Source organism: Crinia signifera, chromosome 19, assembly GCF_055691185.1.
Source record: "Crinia signifera chromosome 19, ASM5569118v1, whole genome shotgun sequence".
NCBI lineage: Eukaryota > Metazoa > Chordata > Amphibia > Anura > Myobatrachidae > Crinia > Crinia signifera.
Genome location: NC_139226.1, coordinates 4,785,619 through 4,813,474, shown reverse-complemented (window position 1 = coordinate 4,813,474; position 27,856 = coordinate 4,785,619). Strand labels below are relative to the sequence as shown.

Here is a 27,856-nt window from a genome sequence, read left to right as displayed (position 1 = left end):
CATGGATAACGGGGGAGAGACAGGAGAGGCGCTCTAGCCACAGCGGCCGCTCTGACAGGTGACTTTGTATCCATCTCTATGGTGTATAAGGCAAGTGCGCGTTGCATGCCGGGAGCTGGGAGGTATACCAGTGTCAGAGGAAACATGGCGGCGGTCGTGGTCTCCTTGAGACGTAGCGGGTCCTTTCTGAGGGCTGCGGGGGCGATACAGGTGAGAAGCGGCGGCCACAGCTCTCATAACCCCCCTGTACCCTGTGTGAGGCCGGGCTGTGTATACTCAGCATCACTCTATATGTCCCCCTCCTGTACCCTGTGTGAGGCCGGGCTGTGTATACTCAGCATCACTCTGTATATCACCCTCCTGTACCCTGTGTGAGGCCGGGCTGTGTATACTCAGCATCACTCTATATACCACCCTCCTGTACCCTGTGTGAGGCCGGGCTGTGTATACTCAGTATCACTCTATGTATCCCCCTCCTGTACCCTGTGTGAGGCCGGGCTGTGTATACTCAGCATCACTCTATATACCACCCTCCTGTACCCTGTGTGAGGCCGGGCTGTGTATACTCAGCATCACTCTGTATATCACCCTCCTGTACCCTGTGTGAGGCCGGGCTGTGTATACTCAGTATCACTCTGTATATCACCCTCCTGTACCCTGTGTGAGGCCGGGCTGTGTATACCCAGCACCACTCTATATGTCCCCCCCTGTATCCAGTGTGAGGCCGGGCTGTGTATACTCAGCACCACTCTATATATCCCCCTCCTGTACCCCGTGTGAGGCCGGGCTGTGTATACTCAGCATCACTCTGTATATCACCCTCCTGTACCCTGTGTGAGGCCGGGCTGTGTATACCCAGCACCACTCTATATGTCCCCCCCTGTATCCAGTGTGAGGCCGGGCTGTGTATACTCAGCACCACTCTATATATCCCCCTCCTGTACCCCGTGTGAGGCCGGGCTGTGTATACTCAGCATCACTCTATATATCCCCCTCCTGTACCCTGTGTGAGGCTGGGCTGTGTATACTCAGTATCACTCTATATATCCCCCTCCTGTACCCTGTGTGAGGCCGGGCTGTGTATACTCAGTATCACTCTGTATATCCCCCTCCTGTACCCTGTGTGAGGCCGGGCTGTGTATACTCAGTATCACTCTATGTATCCCCCTCCTGTACCCTGTGTGAGGCCGGGCTGTGTATACTCAGTATCACTCTATATATCCCCCTCCTGTACCCTGTGTGAGGCCGGGCTGTGTATACTCAGTATCACTCTATATGTCCCCCTCCTGTACCCTGTGTGAGGCCGGGCTGTGTATACTCAGCATCACTCTATATATCTCCCTCCTGTACCCTGTGTGAGGCGGGGCTGTGTATACCCAGCACCACTCTATATACCACCCTCCTGTACCCTGTGTGAGGCCGGGCTGTGTATACCCAGAATCACTCTATATATCCCCCTCCTGTACCCTGTGTGAGGCCGGGCTGTGTATACTCAGTATCACTCTATATATCACCCTCCTGTACCCTGTGTGAGGCTGGGCTGTGTATACTCAGTATCACTCTATATACCACCCTCCTGTACCCTGTGTGAGGCCGGGCTGTGTATACCCAGTATCACTCTATATATCCCCCTCCTGTACCCTGTGTGAAGCCGGGCTGTGTATACTCAGTATCACTCTATATATCCCCCTCCTGTACCCTGTGTGAGGCCGGGCTGTGTATACTCAGTATCACTCTATATATCACCCTCCTGTACCCTGTGTGAGGCCGGGCTGTGTATACTCAGTATCACTCTATATATCACCCTCCTGTACCCTGTGTGAGGCCGGGCTGTGTATACTCAGTATCACTCTATATACCACCCTCCTGTACCCTGTGTGAGGCCGGGCTGTGTATACTCAGTATCACTCTATATACCACCCTCCTGTACCCTGTGTGAGGCCGGGCTGTGTATACTCCGTATCACTCTATATACCACCCTCCTGTACCCTGTGTGAGGCCGGGCTGTGTATACTCCGTATCACTCTGTATATCCCCCTCCTGTACCCTGTTTGAGGCCGGGCTGTGTATACTCCGTATCACTCTGTATATCCCCCTCCTGTACCCTGTGTGAGGCCGGGCTGTGTATACTCAGTATCACTCTGTATATCACCCTCCTGTACCCTGTGTGAGGCCGGGCTGTGTATACTCAGTATCACTCTGTATATCCCCCTCCTGTACCCCGTGTGAGGCCGGGCTGTGTATACCCAGCATCACTCTGTATATCCCCCTCCTGTACCCCGTGTGAGGCCGGGCTGTGTATACCCAGCATCACTCTGTATATCCCCCTCCTGTACCCCGTGTGAGGCCGGGCTGTGTATACTCAGTATCACTCTATATACCACCCTCCTGTACCCTGTGTGAGGCCGGGCTGTGTATACCCAGTATCACTCTATATATCCCCCTCCTGTACCCTGTGTGAGGCCGGGCTGTGTATACTCAGTATTACTCTATATATCCCCCTCCTGTACCCTGTGTGAGGCCGGGCTGTGTATACTCAGCATCACTCTATATACCACCCTCCTGTACCCTGTGTGAGGCCGGGCTGTGTATACTCAGTATCACTCTGTATATCACCCTCCTGTACCCTGTGTGAGGCCGGGCTGTGTATACCCAGCACCACTCTATATGTCCCCCCCTGTATCCAGTGTGAGGCCGGGCTGTGTATACTCAGCACCACTCTATATATCCCCCTCCTGTACCCCGTGTGAGGCCGGGCTGTGTATACTCAGCATCACTCTGTATATCACCCTCCTGTACCCTGTGTGAGGCCGGGCTGTGTATACCCAGCACCACTCTATATGTCCCCCCCTGTATCCAGTGTGAGGCCGGGCTGTGTATACTCAGCACCACTCTATATATCCCCCTCCTGTACCCCGTGTGAGGCCGGGCTGTGTATACTCAGCATCACTCTATATATCCCCCTCCTGTACCCCGTGTGAGGCCGGGCTGTGTATACTCAGTATCACTCTATATATCCCCCTCCTGTACCCTGTGTGAGGCCGGGCTGTGTATACTCAGTATCACTCTGTATATCCCCCTCCTGTACCCTGTGTGAGGCCGGGCTGTGTATACTCAGTATCACTCTATGTATCCCCCTCCTGTACCCTGTGTGAGGCCGGGCTGTGTATACTCAGTATCACTCTATGTATCCCCCTCCTGTACCCTGTGTGAGGCCGGGCTGTGTATACTCAGTATCACTCTATATATCCCCCTCCTGTACCCTGTGTGAGGCCGGGCTGTGTATACTCAGTATCACTCTATATGTCCCCCTCCTGTACCCTGTGTGAGGCCGGGCTGTGTATACTCAGCATCACTCTATATATCTCCCTCCTGTACCCTGTGTGAGGCGGGGCTGTGTATACCCAGCACCACTCTATATACCACCCTCCTGTACCCTGTGTGAGGCCGGGCTGTGTATACCCAGAATCACTCTATATATCCCCCTCCTGTACCCTGTGTGAGGCCGGGCTGTGTATACTCAGTATCACTCTATATATCACCCTCCTGTACCCTGTGTGAGGCCGGGCTGTGTATACTCAGCATCACTCTATATATCTCCCTCCTGTACCCTGTGTGAGGCGGGGCTGTGTATACCCAGCACCACTCTATATACCACCCTCCTGTACCCTGTGTGAGGCCGGGCTGTGTATACCCAGAATCACTCTATATATCCCCCTCCTGTACCCAGTGTGAGGCCGGGCTGTGTATACTCAGCACCACTCTATATATCCCCCTCCTGTACCCCGTGTGAGGCCGGGCTGTGTATACTCAGCATCACTCTGTATATCACCCTCCTGTACCCTGTGTGAGGCCGGGCTGTGTATACCCAGCACCACTCTATATGTCCCCCCCTGTATCCAGTGTGAGGCCGGGCTGTGTATACTCAGCACCACTCTATATATCCCCCTCCTGTACCCCGTGTGAGGCCGGGCTGTGTATACTCAGCATCACTCTATATATCCCCCTCCTGTACCCTGTGTGAGGCTGGGCTGTGTATACTCAGTATCACTCTATATATCCCCCTCCTGTACCCTGTGTGAGGCCGGGCTGTGTATACTCAGTATCACTCTGTATATCCCCCTCCTGTACCCTGTGTGAGGCCGGGCTGTGTATACTCAGTATCACTCTATGTATCCCCCTCCTGTACCCTGTGTGAGGCCGGGCTGTGTATACTCAGTATCACTCTATATATCCCCCTCCTGTACCCTGTGTGAGGCCGGGCTGTGTATACTCAGTATCACTCTATATGTCCCCCTCCTGTACCCTGTGTGAGGCCGGGCTGTGTATACTCAGCATCACTCTATATATCTCCCTCCTGTACCCTGTGTGAGGCGGGGCTGTGTATACCCAGCACCACTCTATATACCACCCTCCTGTACCCTGTGTGAGGCCGGGCTGTGTATACCCAGAATCACTCTATATATCCCCCTCCTGTACCCTGTGTGAGGCCGGGCTGTGTATACTCAGTATCACTCTATATATCACCCTCCTGTACCCTGTGTGAGGCCGGGCTGTGTATACTCAGTATCACTCTATATACCACCCTCCTGTACCCTGTGTGAGGCCGGGCTGTGTATACCCAGTATCACTCTATATATCCCCCTCCTGTACCCTGTGTGAAGCCGGGCTGTGTATACTCAGTATCACTCTATATATCCCCCTCCTGTACCCTGTGTGAGGCCGGGCTGTGTATACTCAGTATCACTCTATATATCACCCTCCTGTACCCTGTGTGAGGCCGGGCTGTGTATACTCAGTATCACTCTATATATCACCCTCCTGTACCCTGTGTGAGGCCGGGCTGTGTATACTCAGTATCACTCTATATACCACCCTCCTGTACCCTGTGTGAGGCCGGGCTGTGTATACTCAGTATCACTCTATATACCACCCTCCTGTACCCTGTGTGAGGCCGGGCTGTGTATACTCCGTATCACTCTATATACCACCCTCCTGTACCCTGTGTGAGGCCGGGCTGTGTATACTCCGTATCACTCTGTATATCCCCCTCCTGTACCCTGTTTGAGGCCGGGCTGTGTATACTCCGTATCACTCTGTATATCCCCCTCCTGTACCCTGTGTGAGGCCGGGCTGTGTATACTCAGTATCACTCTGTATATCACCCTCCTGTACCCTGTGTGAGGCCGGGCTGTGTATACTCAGTATCACTCTGTATATCCCCCTCCTGTACCCCGTGTGAGGCCGGGCTGTGTATACCCAGCATCACTCTGTATATCCCCCTCCTGTACCCCGTGTGAGGCCGGGCTGTGTATACCCAGCATCACTCTGTATATCCCCCTCCTGTACCCCGTGTGAGGCCGGGCTGTGTATACTCAGCATCACTCTATATACCACCCTCCTGTACCCTGTGTGAGGCCGGGCTGTGTATACCCAGTATCACTCTATATATCCCCCTCCTGTACCCTGTGTGAGGCCGGGCTGTGTATACTCAGTATTACTCTATATATCCCCCTCCTGTACCCTGTGTGAGGCCGGGCTGTGTATACTCAGCATCACTCTATATACCACCCTCCTGTACCCTGTGTGAGGCCGGGCTGTGTATACTCAGTATCACTCTGTATATCACCCTCCTGTACCCTGTGTGAGGCCGGGCTGTGTATACCCAGCACCACTCTATATGTCCCCCCCTGTATCCAGTGTGAGGCCGGGCTGTGTATACTCAGCACCACTCTATATATCCCCCTCCTGTACCCCGTGTGAGGCCGGGCTGTGTATACTCAGCATCACTCTGTATATCACCCTCCTGTACCCTGTGTGAGGCCGGGCTGTGTATACCCAGCACCACTCTATATGTCCCCCCCTGTATCCAGTGTGAGGCCGGGCTGTGTATACTCAGCACCACTCTATATATCCCCCTCCTGTACCCCGTGTGAGGCCGGGCTGTGTATACTCAGCATCACTCTATATATCCCCCTCCTGTACCCCGTGTGAGGCCGGGCTGTGTATACTCAGTATCACTCTATATATCCCCCTCCTGTACCCTGTGTGAGGCCGGGCTGTGTATACTCAGTATCACTCTGTATATCCCCCTCCTGTACCCTGTGTGAGGCCGGGCTGTGTATACTCAGTATCACTCTATGTATCCCCCTCCTGTACCCTGTGTGAGGCCGGGCTGTGTATACTCAGTATCACTCTATGTATCCCCCTCCTGTACCCTGTGTGAGGCCGGGCTGTGTATACTCAGTATCACTCTATGTATCCCCCTCCTGTACCCTGTGTGAGGCCGGGCTGTGTATACTCAGTATCACTCTATATGTCCCCCTCCTGTACCCTGTGTGAGGCCGGGCTGTGTATACTCAGCATCACTCTATATATCTCCCTCCTGTACCCTGTGTGAGGCGGGGCTGTGTATACCCAGCACCACTCTATATACCACCCTCCTGTACCCTGTGTGAGGCCGGGCTGTGTATACCCAGAATCACTCTATATATCCCCCTCCTGTACCCTGTGTGAGGCCGGGCTGTGTATACTCAGCATCACTCTATATATCTCCCTCCTGTACCCTGTGTGAGGCGGGGCTGTGTATACCCAGCACCACTCTATATACCACCCTCCTGTACCCTGTGTGAGGCCGGGCTGTGTATACCCAGAATCACTCTATATATCCCCCTCCTGTACCCTGTGTGAGGCCGGGCTGTGTATACTCAGTATCACTCTATATATCACCCTCCTGTACCCTGTGTGAGGCGGGGCTGTGTATACCCAGCACCACTCTATATACCACCCTCCTGTACCCTGTGTGAAGCCGGGCTGTGTATACTCAGGGTACAGGAGGGGGATATATAGAGTGATACTGAGTATACACAGCCCGGCTTCACACAGGGTACAGGAGGGTGGTATATAGAGTGATACGGAGTATACACAGCCCGGCCTCACACAGGGTACAGGAGGGTGGTATATAGAGTGATACTGAGTATACACAGCCCGGCCTCACACAGGGTACAGGAGGGTGGTATATAGAGTGATACTGAGTATACACAGCCCGGCCTCACACAGGGTACAGGAGGGTGATATATAGAGTGATACTGAGTATACACAGCCCGGCCTCACACAGGGTACAGGAGGGTGATATATAGAGTGATACTGAGTATACACAGCCCGGCCTCACACAGGGTACAGGAGGGGGATATATAGAGTGATACTGTGTGAGGCCGGGCTGTGTATACTCAGTATCACTCTATATATCACCCTCCTGTACCCTGTGTGAGGCCGGGCTGTGTATACTCAGTATCACTCTATATATCACCCTCCTGTACCCTGTGTGAGGCCGGGCTGTGTATACTCAGTATCACTCTATATACCACCCTCCTGTACCCTGTGTGAGGCCGGGCTGTGTATACTCAGTATCACTCTATATACCACCCTCCTGTACCCTGTGTGAGGCCGGGCTGTGTATACTCCGTATCACTCTATATACCACCCTCCTGTACCCTGTTTGAGGCCGGGCTGTGTATACTCCGTATCACTCTGTATATCCCCCTCCTGTACCCTGTGTGAGGCCGGGCTGTGTATACTCAGTATCACTCTGTATATCACCCTCCTGTACCCTGTGTGAGGCCGGGCTGTGTATACTCAGTATCACTCTGTATATCCCCCTCCTGTACCCCGTGTGAGGCCGGGCTGTGTATACCCAGCATCACTCTGTATATCCCCCTCCTGTACCCCGTGTGAGGCCGGGCTGTGTATACCCAGCATCACTCTGTATATCCCCCTCCTGTACCCCGTGTGAGGCCGGGCTGTGTATACTCAGTATCACTCTATATACCACCCTCCTGTACCCTGTGTGAGGCCGGGCTGTGTATACCCAGTATCACTCTATATATCCCCCTCCTGTACCCTGTGTGAGGCCGGGCTGTGTATACTCAGCATCACTCTGTATATCACCCTCCTGTACCCTGTGTGAGGCCGGGCTGTGTATACCCAGCACCACTCTATATGTCCCCCCCTGTATCCAGTGTGAGGCCGGGCTGTGTATACTCAGCACCACTCTATATATCCCCCTCCTGTACCCCGTGTGAGGCCGGGCTGTGTTTACTCAGCATCACTCTATATATCCCCCTCCTGTACCCTGTGTGAGGCCGGGCTGTGTATACTCAGTATCACTCTATATATCCCCCTCCTGTACCCTGTGTGAGGCCGGGCTGTGTATACTCAGTATCACTCTGTATATCCCCCTCCTGTACCCTGTGTGAGGCCGGGCTGTGTATACTCAGTATCACTCTATGTATCCCCCTCCTGTACCCTGTGTGAGGCCGGGCTGTGTATACTCAGTATCACTCTATATGTCCCCCTCCTGTACCCTGTGTGAGGCCGGGCTGTGTATACTCAGTATCACTCTATATATCTCCCTCCTGTACCCTGTGTGAGGCGGGGCTGTGTATACCCAGCACCACTCTATATACCACCCTCCTGTACCCTGTGTGAGGCCGGGCTGTGTATACTCAGCATCACTCTATATATCTCCCTCCTGTACCCTGTGTGAGGCGGGGCTGTGTATACCCAGCACCACTCTATATACCACCCTCCTGTACCCTGTGTGAGGCCGGGCTGTGTATACCCAGAATCACTCTATATATCCCCCTCCTGTACCCTGTGTGAGGCCGGGCTGTGTATACTCAGTATCACTCTATATATCACCCTCCTGTACCCTGTGTGAGGCCGGGCTGTGTATACTCAGTATCACTCTATATACCACCCTCCTGTACCCTGTGTGAGGCCGGGCTGTGTATACCCAGTATCACTCTATATATCCCCCTCCTGTACCCTGTGTGAAGCCGGGCTGTGTATACTCAGTATCACTCTATATATCCCCCTCCTGTACCCTGTGTGAGGCCGGGCTGTGTATACTCAGTATCACTCTATATATCACCCTCCTGTACCCTGTGTGAGGCCGGGCTGTGTATACTCAGTATCACTCTATATACCACCCTCCTGTACCCTGTGTGAGGCCGGGCTGTGTATACTCAGTATCACTCTATATACCACCCTCCTGTACCCTGTGTGAGGCCGGGCTGTGTATACTCCGTATCACTCTATATACCACCCTCCTGTACCCTGTGTGAGGCCGGGCTGTGTATACTCCGTATCACTCTATATACCACCCTCCTGTACCCTGTGTGAGGCCGGGCTGTGTATACTCCGTATCACTCTGTATATCCCCCTCCTGTACCCTGTTTGAGGCCGGGCTGTGTATACTCCGTATCACTCTGTATATCCCCCTCCTGTACCCTGTGTGAGGCCGGGCTGTGTATACTCAGTATCACTCTGTATATCACCCTCCTGTACCCTGTGTGAGGCCGGGCTGTGTATACTCAGTATCACTCTGTATATCCCCCTCCTGTACCCCGTGTGAGGCCGGGCTGTGTATACCCAGCATCACTCTGTATATCCCCCTCCTGTACCCCGTGTGAGGCCGGGCTGTGTATACCCAGCATCACTCTGTATATCCCCCTCCTGTACCCCGTGTGAGGCCGGGCTGTGTATACCCAGCATCACTCTGTATATCCCCCTCCTGTACCCTGTGTGAGGCCGGGCTGTGTATACTCAGTATCACTCTATATACCACCCTCCTGTACCCTGTGTGAGGCCGGGCTGTGTATACCCAGTATCACTCTATATATCCCCCTCCTGTACCCTGTGTGAGGCCGGGCTGTGTATACTCAGTATTACTCTATATATCCCCCTCCTGTACCCTGTGTGAGGCCGGGCTGTGTATACTCAGCATCACTCTATATACCACCCTCCTGTACCCTGTGTGAGGCCGGGCTGTGTATACTCAGTATCACTCTGTATATCACCCTCCTGTACCCTGTGTGAGGCCGGGCTGTGTATACCCAGCACCACTCTATATGTCCTCCCCTGTATCCAGTGTGAGGCCGGGCTGTGTATACTCAGCACCACTCTATATATCCCCCTCCTGTACCCCGTGTGAGGCCGGGCTGTGTATACTCAGCATCACTCTGTATATCACCCTCCTGTACCCTGTGTGAGGCCGGGCTGTGTATACCCAGCACCACTCTATATGTCCCCCCCTGTATCCAGTGTGAGGCCGGGCTGTGTATACTCAGCACCACTCTATATATCCCCCTCCTGTACCCCGTGTGAGGCCGGGCTGTGTTTACTCAGCATCACTCTATATATCCCCCTCCTGTACCCTGTGTGAGGCCGGGCTGTGTATACTCAGTATCACTCTATATATCCCCCTCCTGTACCCTGTGTGAGGCCGGGCTGTGTATACTCAGTATCACTCTGTATATCCCCCTCCTGTACCCTGTGTGAGGCCGGGCTGTGTATACTCAGTATCACTCTATGTATCCCCCTCCTGTACCCTGTGTGAGGCCGGGCTGTGTATACTCAGTATCACTCTATATGTCCCCCTCCTGTACCCTGTGTGAGGCCGGGCTGTGTATACTCAGTATCACTCTATATATCTCCCTCCTGTACCCTGTGTGAGGCGGGGCTGTGTATACCCAGCACCACTCTATATACCACCCTCCTGTACCCTGTGTGAGGCCGGGCTGTGTATACTCAGCATCACTCTATATATCTCCCTCCTGTACCCTGTGTGAGGCGGGGCTGTGTATACCCAGCACCACTCTATATACCACCCTCCTGTACCCTGTGTGAGGCCGGGCTGTGTATACCCAGAATCACTCTATATATCCCCCTCCTGTACCCTGTGTGAGGCCGGGCTGTGTATACTCAGTATCACTCTATATATCACCCTCCTGTACCCTGTGTGAGGCCGGGCTGTGTATACTCAGTATCACTCTATATACCACCCTCCTGTACCCTGTGTGAGGCCGGGCTGTGTATACCCAGTATCACTCTATATATCCCCCTCCTGTACCCTGTGTGAAGCCGGGCTGTGTATACTCAGTATCACTCTATATATCCCCCTCCTGTACCCTGTGTGAGGCCGGGCTGTGTATACTCAGTATCACTCTATATATCACCCTCCTGTACCCTGTGTGAGGCCGGGCTGTGTATACTCAGTATCACTCTATATACCACCCTCCTGTACCCTGTGTGAGGCCGGGCTGTGTATACTCAGTATCACTCTATATACCACCCTCCTGTACCCTGTGTGAGGCCGGGCTGTGTATACTCCGTATCACTCTATATACCACCCTCCTGTACCCTGTGTGAGGCCGGGCTGTGTATACTCCGTATCACTCTATATACCACCCTCCTGTACCCTGTGTGAGGCCGGGCTGTGTATACTCCGTATCACTCTGTATATCCCCCTCCTGTACCCTGTTTGAGGCCGGGCTGTGTATACTCCGTATCACTCTGTATATCCCCCTCCTGTACCCTGTGTGAGGCCGGGCTGTGTATACTCAGTATCACTCTGTATATCACCCTCCTGTACCCTGTGTGAGGCCGGGCTGTGTATACTCAGTATCACTCTGTATATCCCCCTCCTGTACCCCGTGTGAGGCCGGGCTGTGTATACCCAGCATCACTCTGTATATCCCCCTCCTGTACCCCGTGTGAGGCCGGGCTGTGTATACCCAGCATCACTCTGTATATCCCCCTCCTGTACCCCGTGTGAGGCCGGGCTGTGTATACCCAGCATCACTCTGTATATCCCCCTCCTGTACCCCGTGTGAGGCCGGGCTGTGTATACTCAGTATCACTCTATATACCACCCTCCTGTACCCTGTGTGAGGCCGGGCTGTGTATACCCAGTATCACTCTATATATCCCCCTCCTGTACCCTGTGTGAGGCCGGGCTGTGTATACTCAGTATTACTCTATATATCCCCCTCCTGTACCCTGTGTGAGGCCGGGCTGTGTATACTCAGCATCACTCTATATACCACCCTCCTGTACCCTGTGTGAGGCCGGGCTGTGTATACTCAGTATCACTCTGTATATCACCCTCCTGTACCCTGTGTGAGGCCGGGCTGTGTATACCCAGCACCACTCTATATGTCCTCCCCTGTATCCAGTGTGAGGCCGGGCTGTGTATACTCAGCACCACTCTATATATCCCCCTCCTGTACCCCGTGTGAGGCCGGGCTGTGTATACTCAGCATCACTCTGTATATCACCCTCCTGTACCCTGTGTGAGGCCGGGCTGTGTATACCCAGCACCACTCTATATGTCCCCCCCTGTATCCAGTGTGAGGCCGGGCTGTGTATACTCAGCACCACTCTATATATCCCCCTCCTGTACCCCGTGTGAGGCCGGGCTGTGTATACTCAGCATCACTCTATATATCCCCCTCCTGTACCCTGTGTGAGGCCGGGCTGTGTATACTCAGTATCACTCTATATATCACCCTCCTGTACCCTGTGTGAGGCCGGGCTGTGTATACTCAGTATCACTCTATATACCACCCTCCTGTACCCTGTGTGAGGCCGGGCTGTGTATACTCAGTATCACTCTATATACCACCCTCCTGTACCCTGTGTGAGGCCGGGCTGTGTATACTCAGTATCACTCTATATACCACCCTCCTGTACCCTGTGTGAGGCCGGGCTGTGTATACTCCGTATCACTCTATATACCACCCTCCTGTACCCTGTGTGAGGCCGGGCTGTGTATACTCCGTATCACTCTGTATATCCCCCTCCTGTACCCTGTTTGAGGCCGGGCTGTGTATACTCCGTATCACTCTGTATATCCCCCTCCTGTACCCTGTGTGAGGCCGGGCTGTGTATACTCAGTATCACTCTGTATATCACCCTCCTGTACCCCGTGTGAGGCCGGGCTGTGTATACTCAGCATCACTCTGTATATCCCCCTCCTGTACCCCGTGTGAGGCCGGGCTGTGTATACCCAGCATCACTCTGTATATCCCCCTCCTGTACCCCGTGTGAGGCCGGGCTGTGTATACCCAGCATTACTCTGTATATCCCCCTCCTGTACCCCGTGTGAGGCCGGGCTGTGTATACTCAGTATCACTCTATATACCACCCTCCTGTAGCCTGTGTGAGGCTGGGCTGTGTATACCCAGTATCACTCTATATATCCCCCTCCTGTACCCTGTGTGAGGCCGGGCTGTGTATACTCAGTATTACTCTATATATCCCCCTCCTGTACCCTGTGTGAGGCCGGGCTGTGTATACTCAGCATCACTCTATATACCACCCTCCTGTACCCTGTGTGAGGCCGGGCTGTGTATACTCAGTATCACTCTGTATATCACCCTCCTGTACCCTGTGTGAGGCCGGGCTGTGTATACCCAGCACCACTCTATATGTCCCCCCCTGTATCCAGTGTGAGGCCGGGCTGTGTATACTCAGCACCACTCTATATATCCCCCTCCTGTACCCCGTGTGAGGCCGGGCTGTGTATACTCAGCATCACTCTGTATATCACCCTCCTGTACCCTGTGTGAGGCCGGGCTGTGTATACCCAGCACCACTCTATATGTCCCCCCCTGTATCCAGTGTGAGGCCGGGCTGTGTATACTCAGCACCACTCTATATATCCCCCTCCTGTACCCCGTGTGAGGCCGGGCTGTGTATACTCAGCATCACTCTATATATCCCCCTCCTGTACCCTGTGTGAGGCCGGGCTGTGTATACTCAGCATCACTCTATATATCCCCCTCCTGTACCCTGTGTGAGGCCGGGCTGTGTATACTCAGTATCACTCTATATATCCCCCTCCTGTACCCTGTGTGAGGCCGGGCTGTGTATACTCAGTATCACTCTATATATCACCCTCCTGTACCCTGTGTGAGGCCGGGCTGTGTATACTCAGTATCACTCTATATACCACCCTCCTGTACCCTGTGTGAGGCCGGGCTGTGTATACTCAGTATCACTCTATATACCACCCTCCTGTACCCTGTGTGAGGCCGGGCTGTGTATACTCCGTATCACTCTATATACCACCCTCCTGTACCCTGTGTGAGGCCGGGCTGTGTATACTCAGTATCACTCTATATATCACCCTCCTGTACCCTGTGTGAGGCCGGGCTGTGTATACTCAGTATCACTCTATATACCACCCTCCTGTACCCTGTGTGAGGCCGGGCTGTGTATACTCAGTATCACTCTATATACCACCCTCCTGTACCCTGTGTGAGGCCGGGCTGTGTATACTCCGTATCACTCTATATACCACCCTCCTGTACCCTGTGTGAGGCCGGGCTGTGTATACTCCGTATCACTCTATATACCACCCTCCTGTACCCTGTGTGAGGCCGGGCTGTGTATACTCCGTATCACTCTGTATATCCCCCTCCTGTACCCTGTTTGAGGCCGGGCTGTGTATACTCCGTATCACTCTGTATATCCCCCTCCTGTACCCTGTGTGAGGCCGGGCTGTGTATACTCAGTATCACTCTGTATATCACCCTCCTGTACCCTGTGTGAGGCCGGGCTGTGTATACTCAGTATCACTCTGTATATCCCCCTCCTGTACCCCGTGTGAGGCCGGGCTGTGTATACCCAGCATCACTCTGTATATCCCCCTCCTGTACCCCGTGTGAGGCCGGGCTGTGTATACCCAGCATCACTCTGTATATCCCCCTCCTGTACCCCGTGTGAGGCCGGGCTGTGTATACCCAGCATCACTCTGTATATCCCCCTCCTGTACCCTGTGTGAGGCCGGGCTGTGTATACTCAGTATCACTCTATATACCACCCTCCTGTACCCTGTGTGAGGCCGGGCTGTGTATACCCAGTATCACTCTATATATCCCCCTCCTGTACCCTGTGTGAGGCCGGGCTGTGTATACTCAGTATTACTCTATATATCCCCCTCCTGTACCCTGTGTGAGGCCGGGCTGTGTATACTCAGCATCACTCTATATACCACCCTCCTGTACCCTGTGTGAGGCCGGGCTGTGTATACTCAGTATCACTCTGTATATCACCCTCCTGTACCCTGTGTGAGGCCGGGCTGTGTATACCCAGCACCACTCTATATGTCCTCCCCTGTATCCAGTGTGAGGCCGGGCTGTGTATACTCAGCACCACTCTATATATCCCCCTCCTGTACCCCGTGTGAGGCCGGGCTGTGTATACTCAGCATCACTCTGTATATCACCCTCCTGTACCCTGTGTGAGGCCGGGCTGTGTATACCCAGCACCACTCTATATGTCCCCCCCTGTATCCAGTGTGAGGCCGGGCTGTGTATACTCAGCACCACTCTATATATCCCCCTCCTGTACCCCGTGTGAGGCCGGGCTGTGTTTACTCAGCATCACTCTATATATCCCCCTCCTGTACCCTGTGTGAGGCCGGGCTGTGTATACTCAGTATCACTCTATATATCCCCCTCCTGTACCCTGTGTGAGGCCGGGCTGTGTATACTCAGTATCACTCTGTATATCCCCCTCCTGTACCCTGTGTGAGGCCGGGCTGTGTATACTCAGTATCACTCTATGTATCCCCCTCCTGTACCCTGTGTGAGGCCGGGCTGTGTATACTCAGTATCACTCTATATGTCCCCCTCCTGTACCCTGTGTGAGGCCGGGCTGTGTATACTCAGTATCACTCTATATATCTCCCTCCTGTACCCTGTGTGAGGCGGGGCTGTGTATACCCAGCACCACTCTATATACCACCCTCCTGTACCCTGTGTGAGGCCGGGCTGTGTATACTCAGCATCACTCTATATATCTCCCTCCTGTACCCTGTGTGAGGCGGGGCTGTGTATACCCAGCACCACTCTATATACCACCCTCCTGTACCCTGTGTGAGGCCGGGCTGTGTATACCCAGAATCACTCTATATATCCCCCTCCTGTACCCTGTGTGAGGCCGGGCTGTGTATACTCAGTATCACTCTATATATCACCCTCCTGTACCCTGTGTGAGGCCGGGCTGTGTATACTCAGTATCACTCTATATACCACCCTCCTGTACCCTGTGTGAGGCCGGGCTGTGTATACCCAGTATCACTCTATATATCCCCCTCCTGTACCCTGTGTGAAGCCGGGCTGTGTATACTCAGTATCACTCTATATATCCCCCTCCTGTACCCTGTGTGAGGCCGGGCTGTGTATACTCAGTATCACTCTATATATCACCCTCCTGTACCCTGTGTGAGGCCGGGCTGTGTATACTCAGTATCACTCTATATACCACCCTCCTGTACCCTGTGTGAGGCCGGGCTGTGTATACTCAGTATCACTCTATATACCACCCTCCTGTACCCTGTGTGAGGCCGGGCTGTGTATACTCCGTATCACTCTATATACCACCCTCCTGTACCCTGTGTGAGGCCGGGCTGTGTATACTCCGTATCACTCTATATACCACCCTCCTGTACCCTGTGTGAGGCCGGGCTGTGTATACTCCGTATCACTCTGTATATCCCCCTCCTGTACCCTGTTTGAGGCCGGGCTGTGTATACTCCGTATCACTCTGTATATCCCCCTCCTGTACCCTGTGTGAGGCCGGGCTGTGTATACTCAGTATCACTCTGTATATCACCCTCCTGTACCCTGTGTGAGGCCGGGCTGTGTATACTCAGTATCACTCTGTATATCCCCCTCCTGTACCCCGTGTGAGGCCGGGCTGTGTATACCCAGCATCACTCTGTATATCCCCCTCCTGTACCCCGTGTGAGGCCGGGCTGTGTATACCCAGCATCACTCTGTATATCCCCCTCCTGTACCCCGTGTGAGGCCGGGCTGTGTATACCCAGCATCACTCTGTATATCCCCCTCCTGTACCCCGTGTGAGGCCGGGCTGTGTATACTCAGTATCACTCTATATACCACCCTCCTGTACCCTGTGTGAGGCCGGGCTGTGTATACCCAGTATCACTCTATATATCCCCCTCCTGTACCCTGTGTGAGGCCGGGCTGTGTATACTCAGTATTACTCTATATATCCCCCTCCTGTACCCTGTGTGAGGCCGGGCTGTGTATACTCAGCATCACTCTATATACCACCCTCCTGTACCCTGTGTGAGGCCGGGCTGTGTATACTCAGTATCACTCTGTATATCACCCTCCTGTACCCTGTGTGAGGCCGGGCTGTGTATACCCAGCACCACTCTATATGTCCTCCCCTGTATCCAGTGTGAGGCCGGGCTGTGTATACTCAGCACCACTCTATATATCCCCCTCCTGTACCCCGTGTGAGGCCGGGCTGTGTATACTCAGCATCACTCTGTATATCACCCTCCTGTACCCTGTGTGAGGCCGGGCTGTGTATACCCAGCACCACTCTATATGTCCCCCCCTGTATCCAGTGTGAGGCCGGGCTGTGTATACTCAGCACCACTCTATATATCCCCCTCCTGTACCCCGTGTGAGGCCGGGCTGTGTATACTCAGCATCACTCTATATATCCCCCTCCTGTACCCTGTGTGAGGCCGGGCTGTGTATACTCAGTATCACTCTATATATCACCCTCCTGTACCCTGTGTGAGGCCGGGCTGTGTATACTCAGTATCACTCTATATACCACCCTCCTGTACCCTGTGTGAGGCCGGGCTGTGTATACTCAGTATCACTCTATATACCACCCTCCTGTACCCTGTGTGAGGCCGGGCTGTGTATACTCAGTATCACTCTATATACCACCCTCCTGTACCCTGTGTGAGGCCGGGCTGTGTATACTCCGTATCACTCTATATACCACCCTCCTGTACCCTGTGTGAGGCCGGGCTGTGTATACTCCGTATCACTCTGTATATCCCCCTCCTGTACCCTGTTTGAGGCCGGGCTGTGTATACTCCGTATCACTCTGTATATCCCCCTCCTGTACCCTGTGTGAGGCCGGGCTGTGTATACTCAGTATCACTCTGTATATCACCCTCCTGTACCCCGTGTGAGGCCGGGCTGTGTATACTCAGCATCACTCTGTATATCCCCCTCCTGTACCCCGTGTGAGGCCGGGCTGTGTATACCCAGCATCACTCTGTATATCCCCCTCCTGTACCCCGTGTGAGGCCGGGCTGTGTATACCCAGCATTACTCTGTATATCCCCCTCCTGTACCCCGTGTGAGGCCGGGCTGTGTATACTCAGTATCACTCTATATACCACCCTCCTGTAGCCTGTGTGAGGCTGGGCTGTGTATACCCAGTATCACTCTATATATCCCCCTCCTGTACCCTGTGTGAGGCCGGGCTGTGTATACTCAGTATTACTCTATATATCCCCCTCCTGTACCCTGTGTGAGGCCGGGCTGTGTATACTCAGCATCACTCTATATACCACCCTCCTGTACCCTGTGTGAGGCCGGGCTGTGTATACTCAGTATCACTCTGTATATCACCCTCCTGTACCCTGTGTGAGGCCGGGCTGTGTATACCCAGCACCACTCTATATGTCCCCCCCTGTATCCAGTGTGAGGCCGGGCTGTGTATACTCAGCACCACTCTATATATCCCCCTCCTGTACCCCGTGTGAGGCCGGGCTGTGTATACTCAGCATCACTCTGTATATCACCCTCCTGTACCCTGTGTGAGGCCGGGCTGTGTATACCCAGCACCACTCTATATGTCCCCCCCTGTATCCAGTGTGAGGCCGGGCTGTGTATACTCAGCACCACTCTATATATCCCCCTCCTGTACCCCGTGTGAGGCCGGGCTGTGTATACTCAGCATCACTCTATATATCCCCCTCCTGTACCCTGTGTGAGGCCGGGCTGTGTATACTCAGCATCACTCTATATATCCCCCTCCTGTACCCTGTGTGAGGCCGGGCTGTGTATACTCAGTATCACTCTATATATCCCCCTCCTGTACCCTGTGTGAGGCCGGGCTGTGTATACTCAGTATCACTCTATATATCACCCTCCTGTACCCTGTGTGAGGCCGGGCTGTGTATACTCAGTATCACTCTATATACCACCCTCCTGTACCCTGTGTGAGGCCGGGCTGTGTATACTCAGTATCACTCTATATACCACCCTCCTGTACCCTGTGTGAGGCCGGGCTGTGTATACTCCGTATCACTCTATATACCACCCTCCTGTACCCTGTGTGAGGCCGGGCTGTGTATACTCCGTATCACTCTGTATATCCCCCTCCTGTACCCTGTTTGAGGCCGGGCTGTGTATACTCCGTATCACTCTGTATATCCCCCTCCTGTACCCTGTGTGAGGCCGGGCTGTGTATACTTAGCACCACTCTATATATCTCCCCCCCCCCCCCCCCCCCGTACCCTGTGTGAGGCCAGGCTGTGTATACCCTCACCACTCAGTGACATTACAGGCCGCATCCTCCCCACTTATCCGTGAATAATCCCATCTCTGTGTAGTGTGGTCTGTACCATCCTCAGCCCGATCACCCTGCCAGGAATTCCTGTGGCCAGCAGAAGAATCCAGCCACGGATATACAGATATTACAGAATAACATGTCCATTATGCAGTGTACAATGTATCCAATTATTTCTGAATTGTGTAGCACACAGAAGTGTACAGCACAAGGTGTGACACATACACAACCGAAGGAGAGGCGACACACACACCACAATGAGTGTAGGAACCTGTCTATGGGGTAATAGACCCCGTAAGGTGAGACAGCCAACAGTCTGTATGTTAAACTGAGGAGACCAAGCTGTCATGCAGAGGCCTGTCAGGGCCAGGTCGCAATGTCTGCAGTGCTGAACAGAGGAGGGGTCCAGCAGAGATCGTTAGGTGGGGGAGAGATGGTACAGGTTAGGGCTTAATGGCTATGGATGCTATCTGTTGTAGCATATGTGCAGTCTATGTTCCTTCAGACACTTCACATACTAAAGAACATGTTCTACCCATCAGTGATGATGTGGGTGCCCCTCTGTGGAGTTGTTGGGTATATACAGTTCTACCCATCAGTGATGATGTGGGTGCCCCTCTGTGGAGTTGTTGGGTATATACAGTTCTACCCATCAGTGATGATGTGGGTGCCCCTCTGTGGAGTTGTTGGGTATATACAGTTTCTGCCTGTGGCGGTTCTCAGTCCAATGGTTCACAGTGGAGTATATGGAGCAGGATGATCACGTTGGACTCATTTCCCCATGTTCTAGCACTGGGAACACAAATGAACAAAATGTAATATTTCACTACAGAGGACAGCAGATAGTATGTTACTGGAGAATGCAAGGTTCTATGTGGGTGTATTACAGTGTAGCTGCCCTCTGTATAAAGGGGTTACGCCTGTTGCCCCATCCTGGAAGGCAGATTTGGGGATAACAATTGTATCCAGTGCAGTCGATGATGAAGCCTCCTCTCTCCTTACTTCAGGCCTCTCGCAGTGCTCAGACAGCTGCAGCACCAGCCGCCCAGGCTGCAACCCGCATAAAGAAGTTTGCCATCTACAGATGGGACCCAGACAAGCCTGGGGACAAGCCGCGCATGCAGACCTTTGAGATCGACCTGAATAAGTGAGTTTAGAGCTGGGTAACCTCCGCTGTTCTCTAGTGTTCTCCATCTGTTTTGGCACTGAGCAGGGTGAGCTGCTCTGAGCAGCATTGCAGGATGTGCCTGGAACAGGACTATATCACTGATCTAGAACCACATTCCCTGTACCCACAGGTGTGGCCCCATGGTCCTGGATGCTCTCATAAAGATTAAGAATGAGATGGACCCTACATTAACCTTCCGCAGGTCATGTCGAGAGGGTGAGTGTCTCCTGGGTGGGGCTGCTGGGGACTCCTGGTATCTGGACACTGAAACCTTCTCTCTTGTTACCTGCACCCAGGTATCTGTGGCTCCTGTGCCATGAATATCAACGGGGGGAACACTCTGGCCTGCACCCTAAAGATCGACACCAACCTGAGCAAAACCTCCAAGATCTACCCCCTCCCTCACATGTATGTTGTGAAGGACCTCGTTCCTGTAAGTGCCAAAACCATACTCCCAAGTGTCTGCCTTATTTACTTGGGGAAGTATATGGGGGGGGGAGGGGGGGTAGCTGTTCGTTGAGAATTTAGGCGCACTACACGCAACACTTCTTTCTTTCTTTCTTTTTTTTCAAGGATTTAAGCAACTTCTACGCCCAGTATAAATCCATTGAGCCCTATCTGAAGAAGAAGGATGAGACGAATGAGGGCAAGGAGCAATACTACCAGTCTATCGAGGACCGGGACAAGCTGGTGAGTGAGTAGCTGCAGTGCCTCTCTCTGGGCACTAGGTGACCTATATGGCGCTATACTCACCTGGTACTGCCTGGCTGTATAACCTGTTATATCAGCTGCCTGTTGAGAGATGTAGCTGTAGCGGACTGGATCCTGTGCTCTTGTGTGCGAGTGATTAGTGTCCTGCAGTGCAATAGCCATGTGTATATAATGTTACTTCTATACATGTAGGGCGTTACCTAATGCCTATTCTCACGCTAACCCTAGACCACGTGTGTGGGGGGCTGATTGCCTTTGGTAGTTCGCTGGTGATATAAATAAAGGATAATAAAATTGATAGTTACATAGACTATGGCGCCACAAGGGTTCCGCAGCGCACATCAAAGTACATAAAGAAATGAGCAAGAAAACAGCAACTTACAGTATAAGACAAAGCAGGACGAGTACCTGGTATATAGAAACTGGGGTTGCTGACAGTAGAAGAGATGTAAAAGCACATGAGGGAGAAGGGCCCTGCTCTTGGGAGCTTTTATTCTAAATATGTGGCCATTTATTGTTAGCATGTGATTTACCCTCCCGTCCCTGAGCGACGCTCTGATCTGCTCTCTCTCTGTACAGGACGGGCTGTACGAGTGCATCATGTGTGCCTGCTGTAGCACAAGTTGTCCCAGTTATTGGTGGAATGGAGACAAGTACCTGGGACCTGCAGTTCTCATGCAGGTAAGGACCTTGTGGTCACATCCTAGCACGGTGACCTCTACTGTGGCTGTCCCTGCTCGCTGTGTATGCGGTTTCCCCGCTGCTTGGCTAGAGGGAAGCTCGATGTGTACGTGGCCTCCCTGCCCGATGCCTTGCCAGAGGGCTGCTCGCTGTGTACGTGGCCGAGCTGCTCGCTGTGTATGCGGCTTCCCCGCTGCCTGGGCCAAAGAGCTGCTCGCTGTGTACGCGGCCTCCCCGCTGCCTGGGCCAAAGAGCTGCTCGCTGTGTACGCGGCCTCCCCGCTGCCTGGGCCAAAGAGCTGCTCGCTGTGTACGCGGCCTCCCCGCTGCCTGGGCCAAAGAGCTGCTCGCTGTGTACGCGGCCTCCCCGCTGCCTGGGCCAAAGAGCTGCTCGCTGTGTACGCGGCCTCCCCGCTGCCTGGGCCAAAGAGCTGCTCGCTGTGTACGCGGCCTCCCCGCTGCCTGGGCCAAAGAGCTGCTCGCTGTGTACGCGGCCTCCCCGCTGCCTGGGCCAAAGAGCTGCTCGCTGTGTACGCGGCCTCCCCGCTGCCTGGGCCAAAGAGCTGCTCGCTGTGTACGCGGCCTCCCCGCTGCCTGGGCCAAAGAGCTGCTCGCTGTGTACGCGGCCTCCCCGCTGCCTGGGCCAAAGAGCTGCTCGCTGTGTACGCGGCCTCCCCGCTGCCTGGGCCAAAGAGCTGCTCGCTGTGTACGCGGCCTCCCCGCTGCCTGGGCCAAAGAGCTGCTCGCTGTGTACGCGGCCTCCCCGCTGCCTGGGCCAAAGAGCTGCTCGCTGTGTACGCGGCCTCCCCGCTGCTTGGCCAGAGGGCTGCTCGCTGTGTACACTGCCTCCCTGCCCGCTGCCTGGCCAGAGGGCTGCTAGCTGTGTACACGGCCTCCCTGCCCGCTGCCTGGCCAGAGGGCTGCTCGCTGTGTTCTAGGCATCCCCGCTGCCTGGCCAGAGAGCTGCTCGCTGTGTGCGCGCGGCTTCCCCGCTGCCTGGCCAGAGGGCTGCTCGCTGTGTGCGCGCGGCTTCCCCGCTGCCTGGCCAGAGGGCTGCTCGCTGTGTGCGCGCGGCTTCCCCACTGCCTGGCCGGAGAGTTGCTCGCTGTGTGCGCGCGGCTTCCCCACTGCCTGGCCAGAGAGCTGTTCGCTGTGTGCGCGCGGCTTCCCCGCTGCCTGGCTGGAGAGCTGCTAGCTGTTTACACGGCTTCCCCGCTGCCTGGGCAGAGAGCTGCTCGCTGTGTACGCAGACTCCCCGCTGCCTAGCTAGAGAGCCGCTCCCCCCCCACCACCACCACCACCACCACCACCACCTTTTTAACAACAATATTGTTACCTCAAACCCTATTTCTTTGTAAGGGAATTGTTTTTAATTTCAGGCTTATCGCTGGATGATTGACTCTAGAGATGACTACACAGAAGAGAGACTAGCCAAGCTGCAGGACCCGTTCTCTCTGTACCGCTGCCACACCATCATGAACTGCACAAGGACGTGTCCCAAGGTGGGATCAGCTGTGTAATCTGTGGGCCTTACTCTAGCAGGGAGGGTTCATATAAATGTGGGGTTCAGGTATACGCAAACCCGATAATAAAAGGAAAATGGACACAGCCCTTTCTGTATTGTAATTCAGAATTCGTTAGAAACTCCTCAGCGGCGTGGGCTGCATTCGGATATCACAAGCCCACAATGCTCTGGACCCTTGTTCAGGAGCCTTTCAGCCATGTTATCACTGTGAACGCTGTGATAACCTGACCTGTTGTGTTACCTAATTTGTAACTTTTTAGGGGAAGGGGATGCGTGGGATTTGACCAGTGCACAGGTTGAATGTAGAATGGATTTTAATAGAAGGTATCAAATATCCACAGTACAAGAATAGTATTTTGGGCTAGTAATTCTAGCGTCCTTTCAAATAATAGAGGTTGTGGAGGTGCTCCCTAGAGAGTATAAGAGGTATGTTGAGAAGGAAGGGAAAGACTCTCTCTTTGTCGGGGCACTCTTTTACAAAAAATTTTTTTTTTTAAACAGTCAAAGATAGTGTTATGGGTTTGACATCAGGAAGACACAGGGGAACCCCAAAAAAATGTTGGTGGAAAGATTTTTAGTGGTACATTACTTGCGTTTGTATATGACAAAATTTAAAAGAATTCCTTTTATTAGTTATTAATTAAAACTAAGCACTAGACATAGACAAAACAATGACACAACCAAAACAGATACAAATAACATAAAATGATAGCTGAGCTCGTATTGGGAAGCACCCTCTGGTGAGTGGGGCCAATAGTAGTACGTTCCTCGTAGGAAAGATGGTCCCTAAAGTGGGAGGTGCTAAAGTTCCCACGGGGGTCACAGTCCCCAAAGAGAAAAGAAGGATACTCTTCCAAATTTTTCGGCTCCAGTATCAGTGGTTAGGATAAAAATCAAAAAAATCACTGGAAACAAGCACTACACCAATATATAATTTTTAAGGTGTGAGGTAGCACTATATTTCATCTATCTGGACACAGAAGGTATTACGTCCTATTCAGCATGCATCTGTATGGTCGACGATCGTTTCGCCACGGAGGCTTTCTCAATGTGTGTGGGGATAGGAGGATATGACGCCCTTAAATAGCGTCTCTGTCTGTGTAATTAGTGCTGAATGGTCTTCAGCCTGGGAGGAGGTAGGAACACCTCGGATAGTGTATACCCTCCCCGGCAATCTAATTGCGGTATAGAGCCACTAATGGAGTGTTAATTTTAAAAGAGAAAGAGTTACGCATTCAAACAATTTGTATACGTAGTTATGTGCAGCATATCTGCAGTTTTTTGGTTATGCTGCCTACGGGATGGAAGTAGCATTATCATTATCAGGATGCCCAGAGAAAAAAAGGGAAGAGAAATAAGCATACTATTCAATTTCTATTAATATGCCAATGGAATTAAAACGCTGATTATAACCAAATGATGTTAATAAAAAACGCCAACGGAGTTACTGTCTAAGATTGTTAAGAGTGAATTAGGTGATTATTAATTGTTTGGAACGGTCTGTGATACACACACATGGTTTCTGTCAATAGGGGGATTCTCAGGACTTGCTTATTCTATCGGGCTGTGTGTTCAAATTTGGAACTGTCACATACTATCCACAGAAGAATCCTTGTATGTTACCAGGTAGATGACTGTACTTGTTTTGAGTGGATTTACTGCCATACAAGTCAGTAGTTATTTAGGCAAGTCTATAAAGGAAAATGACAAAGTGGCAAGAATTGGTCATTTTGTCCTTTGTATTAAAGAAGCAGGGAGTGCGCTAGTACTATACTCCTAGGTCTTGTAATTTTGTGTAGCTGTGTATCTGTTTGTACAGTATCGCATGATATTTTGTGAGAATTTCAGTGTGATGTCCATCGTGTTTTTCCAAAGCAGAAGGAGATATCACCTGGCACTCTTACTGTTTGAGATGTGTAGCACTGCCAATTGAAAAACTGCTCATTGTTTGCAGGGATAACACATAGATTCTATATTGAGGGCTAAGAGGTTGGTAACTACTTAGCTCTGGGACAGGGGCGGACAAGGTTTCCCTCTTCCTTCACTGAAATTCTCACAAAATATCATGCGATACTGTACAAACAGATACACAGCTACACAAAATTACAAGACCTAGGAGTATAGTACTAGCGCACTCCCTGCTTCTTTAATACAAAGGACAAAATGACCAATTCTTGCCACTTTGTCATTTTCCTTTATAGACTTGCCTAAATAACTACTGACTTGTATGGCAGTAAATCCACTCAAAACAAGTACAGTCATCTACCTGGTAACATACAAGGATTCTTCTGTGGATAGTATGTGACAGTTCCAAATTTGAACACACAGCCCGATAGAATAAGCAAGTCCTGAGAATCCCCCTATTGACAGAAACCATGTGTGTGTATCACAGACCGTTCCAAACAATTAATAATCACCTAATTCACTCTTAACAATCTTAGACAGTAACTCCGTTGGCGTTTTTTATTAACATCATTTGGTTATAATCAGCGTTTTAATTCCATTGGCATATTAATAGAAATTGAATAGTATGCTTATTTCTCTTCCCTTTTTTTCTCTGGGCATCCTGATAATGATAATGCTACTTCCATCCCGTAGGCAGCATAACCAAAAAACTGCAGATATGCTGCACATAACTACGTATACAAATTGTTTGAATGCGTAACTCTTTCTCTTTTAAAATTAACACTCCATTAGTGGCTCTATACCGCAATTAGATTGCCGGGGAGGGTATACACTATCCGAGGTGTTCCTACCTCCTCCCAGGCTGAAGACCATTCAGCACTAATTACACAGACAGAGACGCTATTTAAGGGCGTCATATCCTCCTATCCCCACACACATTGAGAAAGCCTCCGTGGCGAAACGATCGTCGACCATACAGATGCATGCTGAATAGGACGTAATACCTTCTGTGTCCAGATAGATGAAATATAGTGCTACCTCACACCTTAAAAATTATATATTGGTGTAGTGCTTGTTTCCAGTGATTTTTTTGATTTTTATCCTAACCACTGATACTGGAGCCGAAAAATTTGGAAGAGTATCCTTCTTTTCTCTTTGGGGACTGTGACCCCCGTGGGAACTTTAGCACCTCCCACTTTAGGGACCATCTTTCCTACGAGGAACGTACTACTATTGGCCCCACTCACCAGAGGGTGCTTCCCAATACGAGCTCAGCTATCATTTTATGTTATTTGTATCTGTTTTGGTTGTGTCATTGTTTTGTCTATGTCTAGTGCTTAGTTTTAATTAATAACTAATAAAAGGAATTCTTTTAAATTTTGTCATATACAAACGCAAGTAATGTACCACTAAAAATCTTTCCACCAACATTTTTTTGGGGTTCCCCTGTGTCTTCCTGATGTCAAACCCATAACACTATCTTTGACTGTTTAAAAAAAAAATTTACCTAATTTGTATCAAGTTCTCCGTCCATAGCCCTGGCAGGAAAGGGGAACTGCTGCAATGTAAGTGCCACCGAGGGCAAAGTACATCCTGATTGTCACCTACTGGAGAAACTGCTCAGGCCCATGGGCTGTATATAAATGTTGCCAGGATAGGGTCACGCTGGTCACATATAGTCATACTGGTGACTATGCCAATGCTGAAATTGGGGGAGGGGGGTGTATCCTACCATTGTGTGTGAAGTTCCTGCCATTGCCCCCCAATCCCTACAACTACTCTGAATGATGAAAAATAAAGTATAAGCCTAATTCATGTTTGTATGCAAATGTGTGTTGTGATCGCGGTACATGCGCAGTCTCGCTATAATCACACTGTTACGTGAACATCGCCCATTGTGTACATACATGAATTAGGCCCTAGCGCAAGAAAGGAGAACAGTGTCCGTCCCCCCCCCTATAATATCAGGGTTTCTAAGGCCAATGGCTCCTTGTCCTGTTGTCGGGCAGGTGACCAGGTGTGGACGAGGTTGGAGTCACCGGTGTCACATGGCTGATTCTTACTTTCCTCTGTTTTAGGGCTTAAATCCCGGCAAAGCTATTGCGGAGATCAAGAAAATGATGGCGACCTACAAGGAGAGATCTGCCGCAGCATAATGGATCCCGGCTCCTATAACGCTGGACTTTCCCATCCCCACCCATTGTGCCGTTGGACGCTGCAAGGCGTTTATGAAGCCTCTTAATCTGCTCTGCTTTAACGATGTGAAGAAGTAATTGGTTGAAATGTGCACTTCTTAATATTCACATAATTAAAATGGTCCGTCTTCCGTTCTGCGCTGAGTGTTGGTAGGGGGAGTGTGTCTGCGCTGGACACTGCCATTTGTTGCTCGGTGGAGCCAGTACTGGAACTGAAATATATTTTACCGCCTGTGTTTCTCCGCTAATTAATATATATCTGGAATAAGTATTAAAACGGTTTAAATCCCCAAAATAGTGCTGCCTCTTGCCATGGCTGTGTGACCTGTAGGAGGACATAGTATGCCACCAGTTAGCGTATGGCCCTGGTTACATGCTTGAAGTTCTGTCTGATATTTAAGAGGCCGGGAGTGTTTACTGGGACAGAGGGGAGTACTCCCATCACACTGTCCAACAGCTCTAAAGTGGA

At 51.9% G+C, this 27,856-nt stretch overlaps 1 protein-coding gene across 1 annotated transcript; it reads left to right on the top strand.

Moving 5' to 3' along the window:
• Nucleotides 1–66: 66 nt before the first annotated feature.
• On the top strand, nt 67–27,684 carry SDHB (succinate dehydrogenase complex iron sulfur subunit B). Its single transcript, XM_083161870.1, has 8 exons — nt 67–210; nt 20,211–20,350; nt 20,502–20,587; nt 20,668–20,804; nt 20,945–21,061; nt 21,662–21,763; nt 23,142–23,264; nt 27,271–27,684. The coding sequence occupies exons 1-8, from the start codon at nt 79–81 to the stop codon at nt 27,346–27,348; spliced, it is 915 nt and encodes a 304-aa protein (XP_083017996.1). The 5' UTR covers nt 67–78; the 3' UTR covers nt 27,349–27,684.
• The last annotated feature ends 172 nt before the right edge of the window (nt 27,685–27,856 follow it).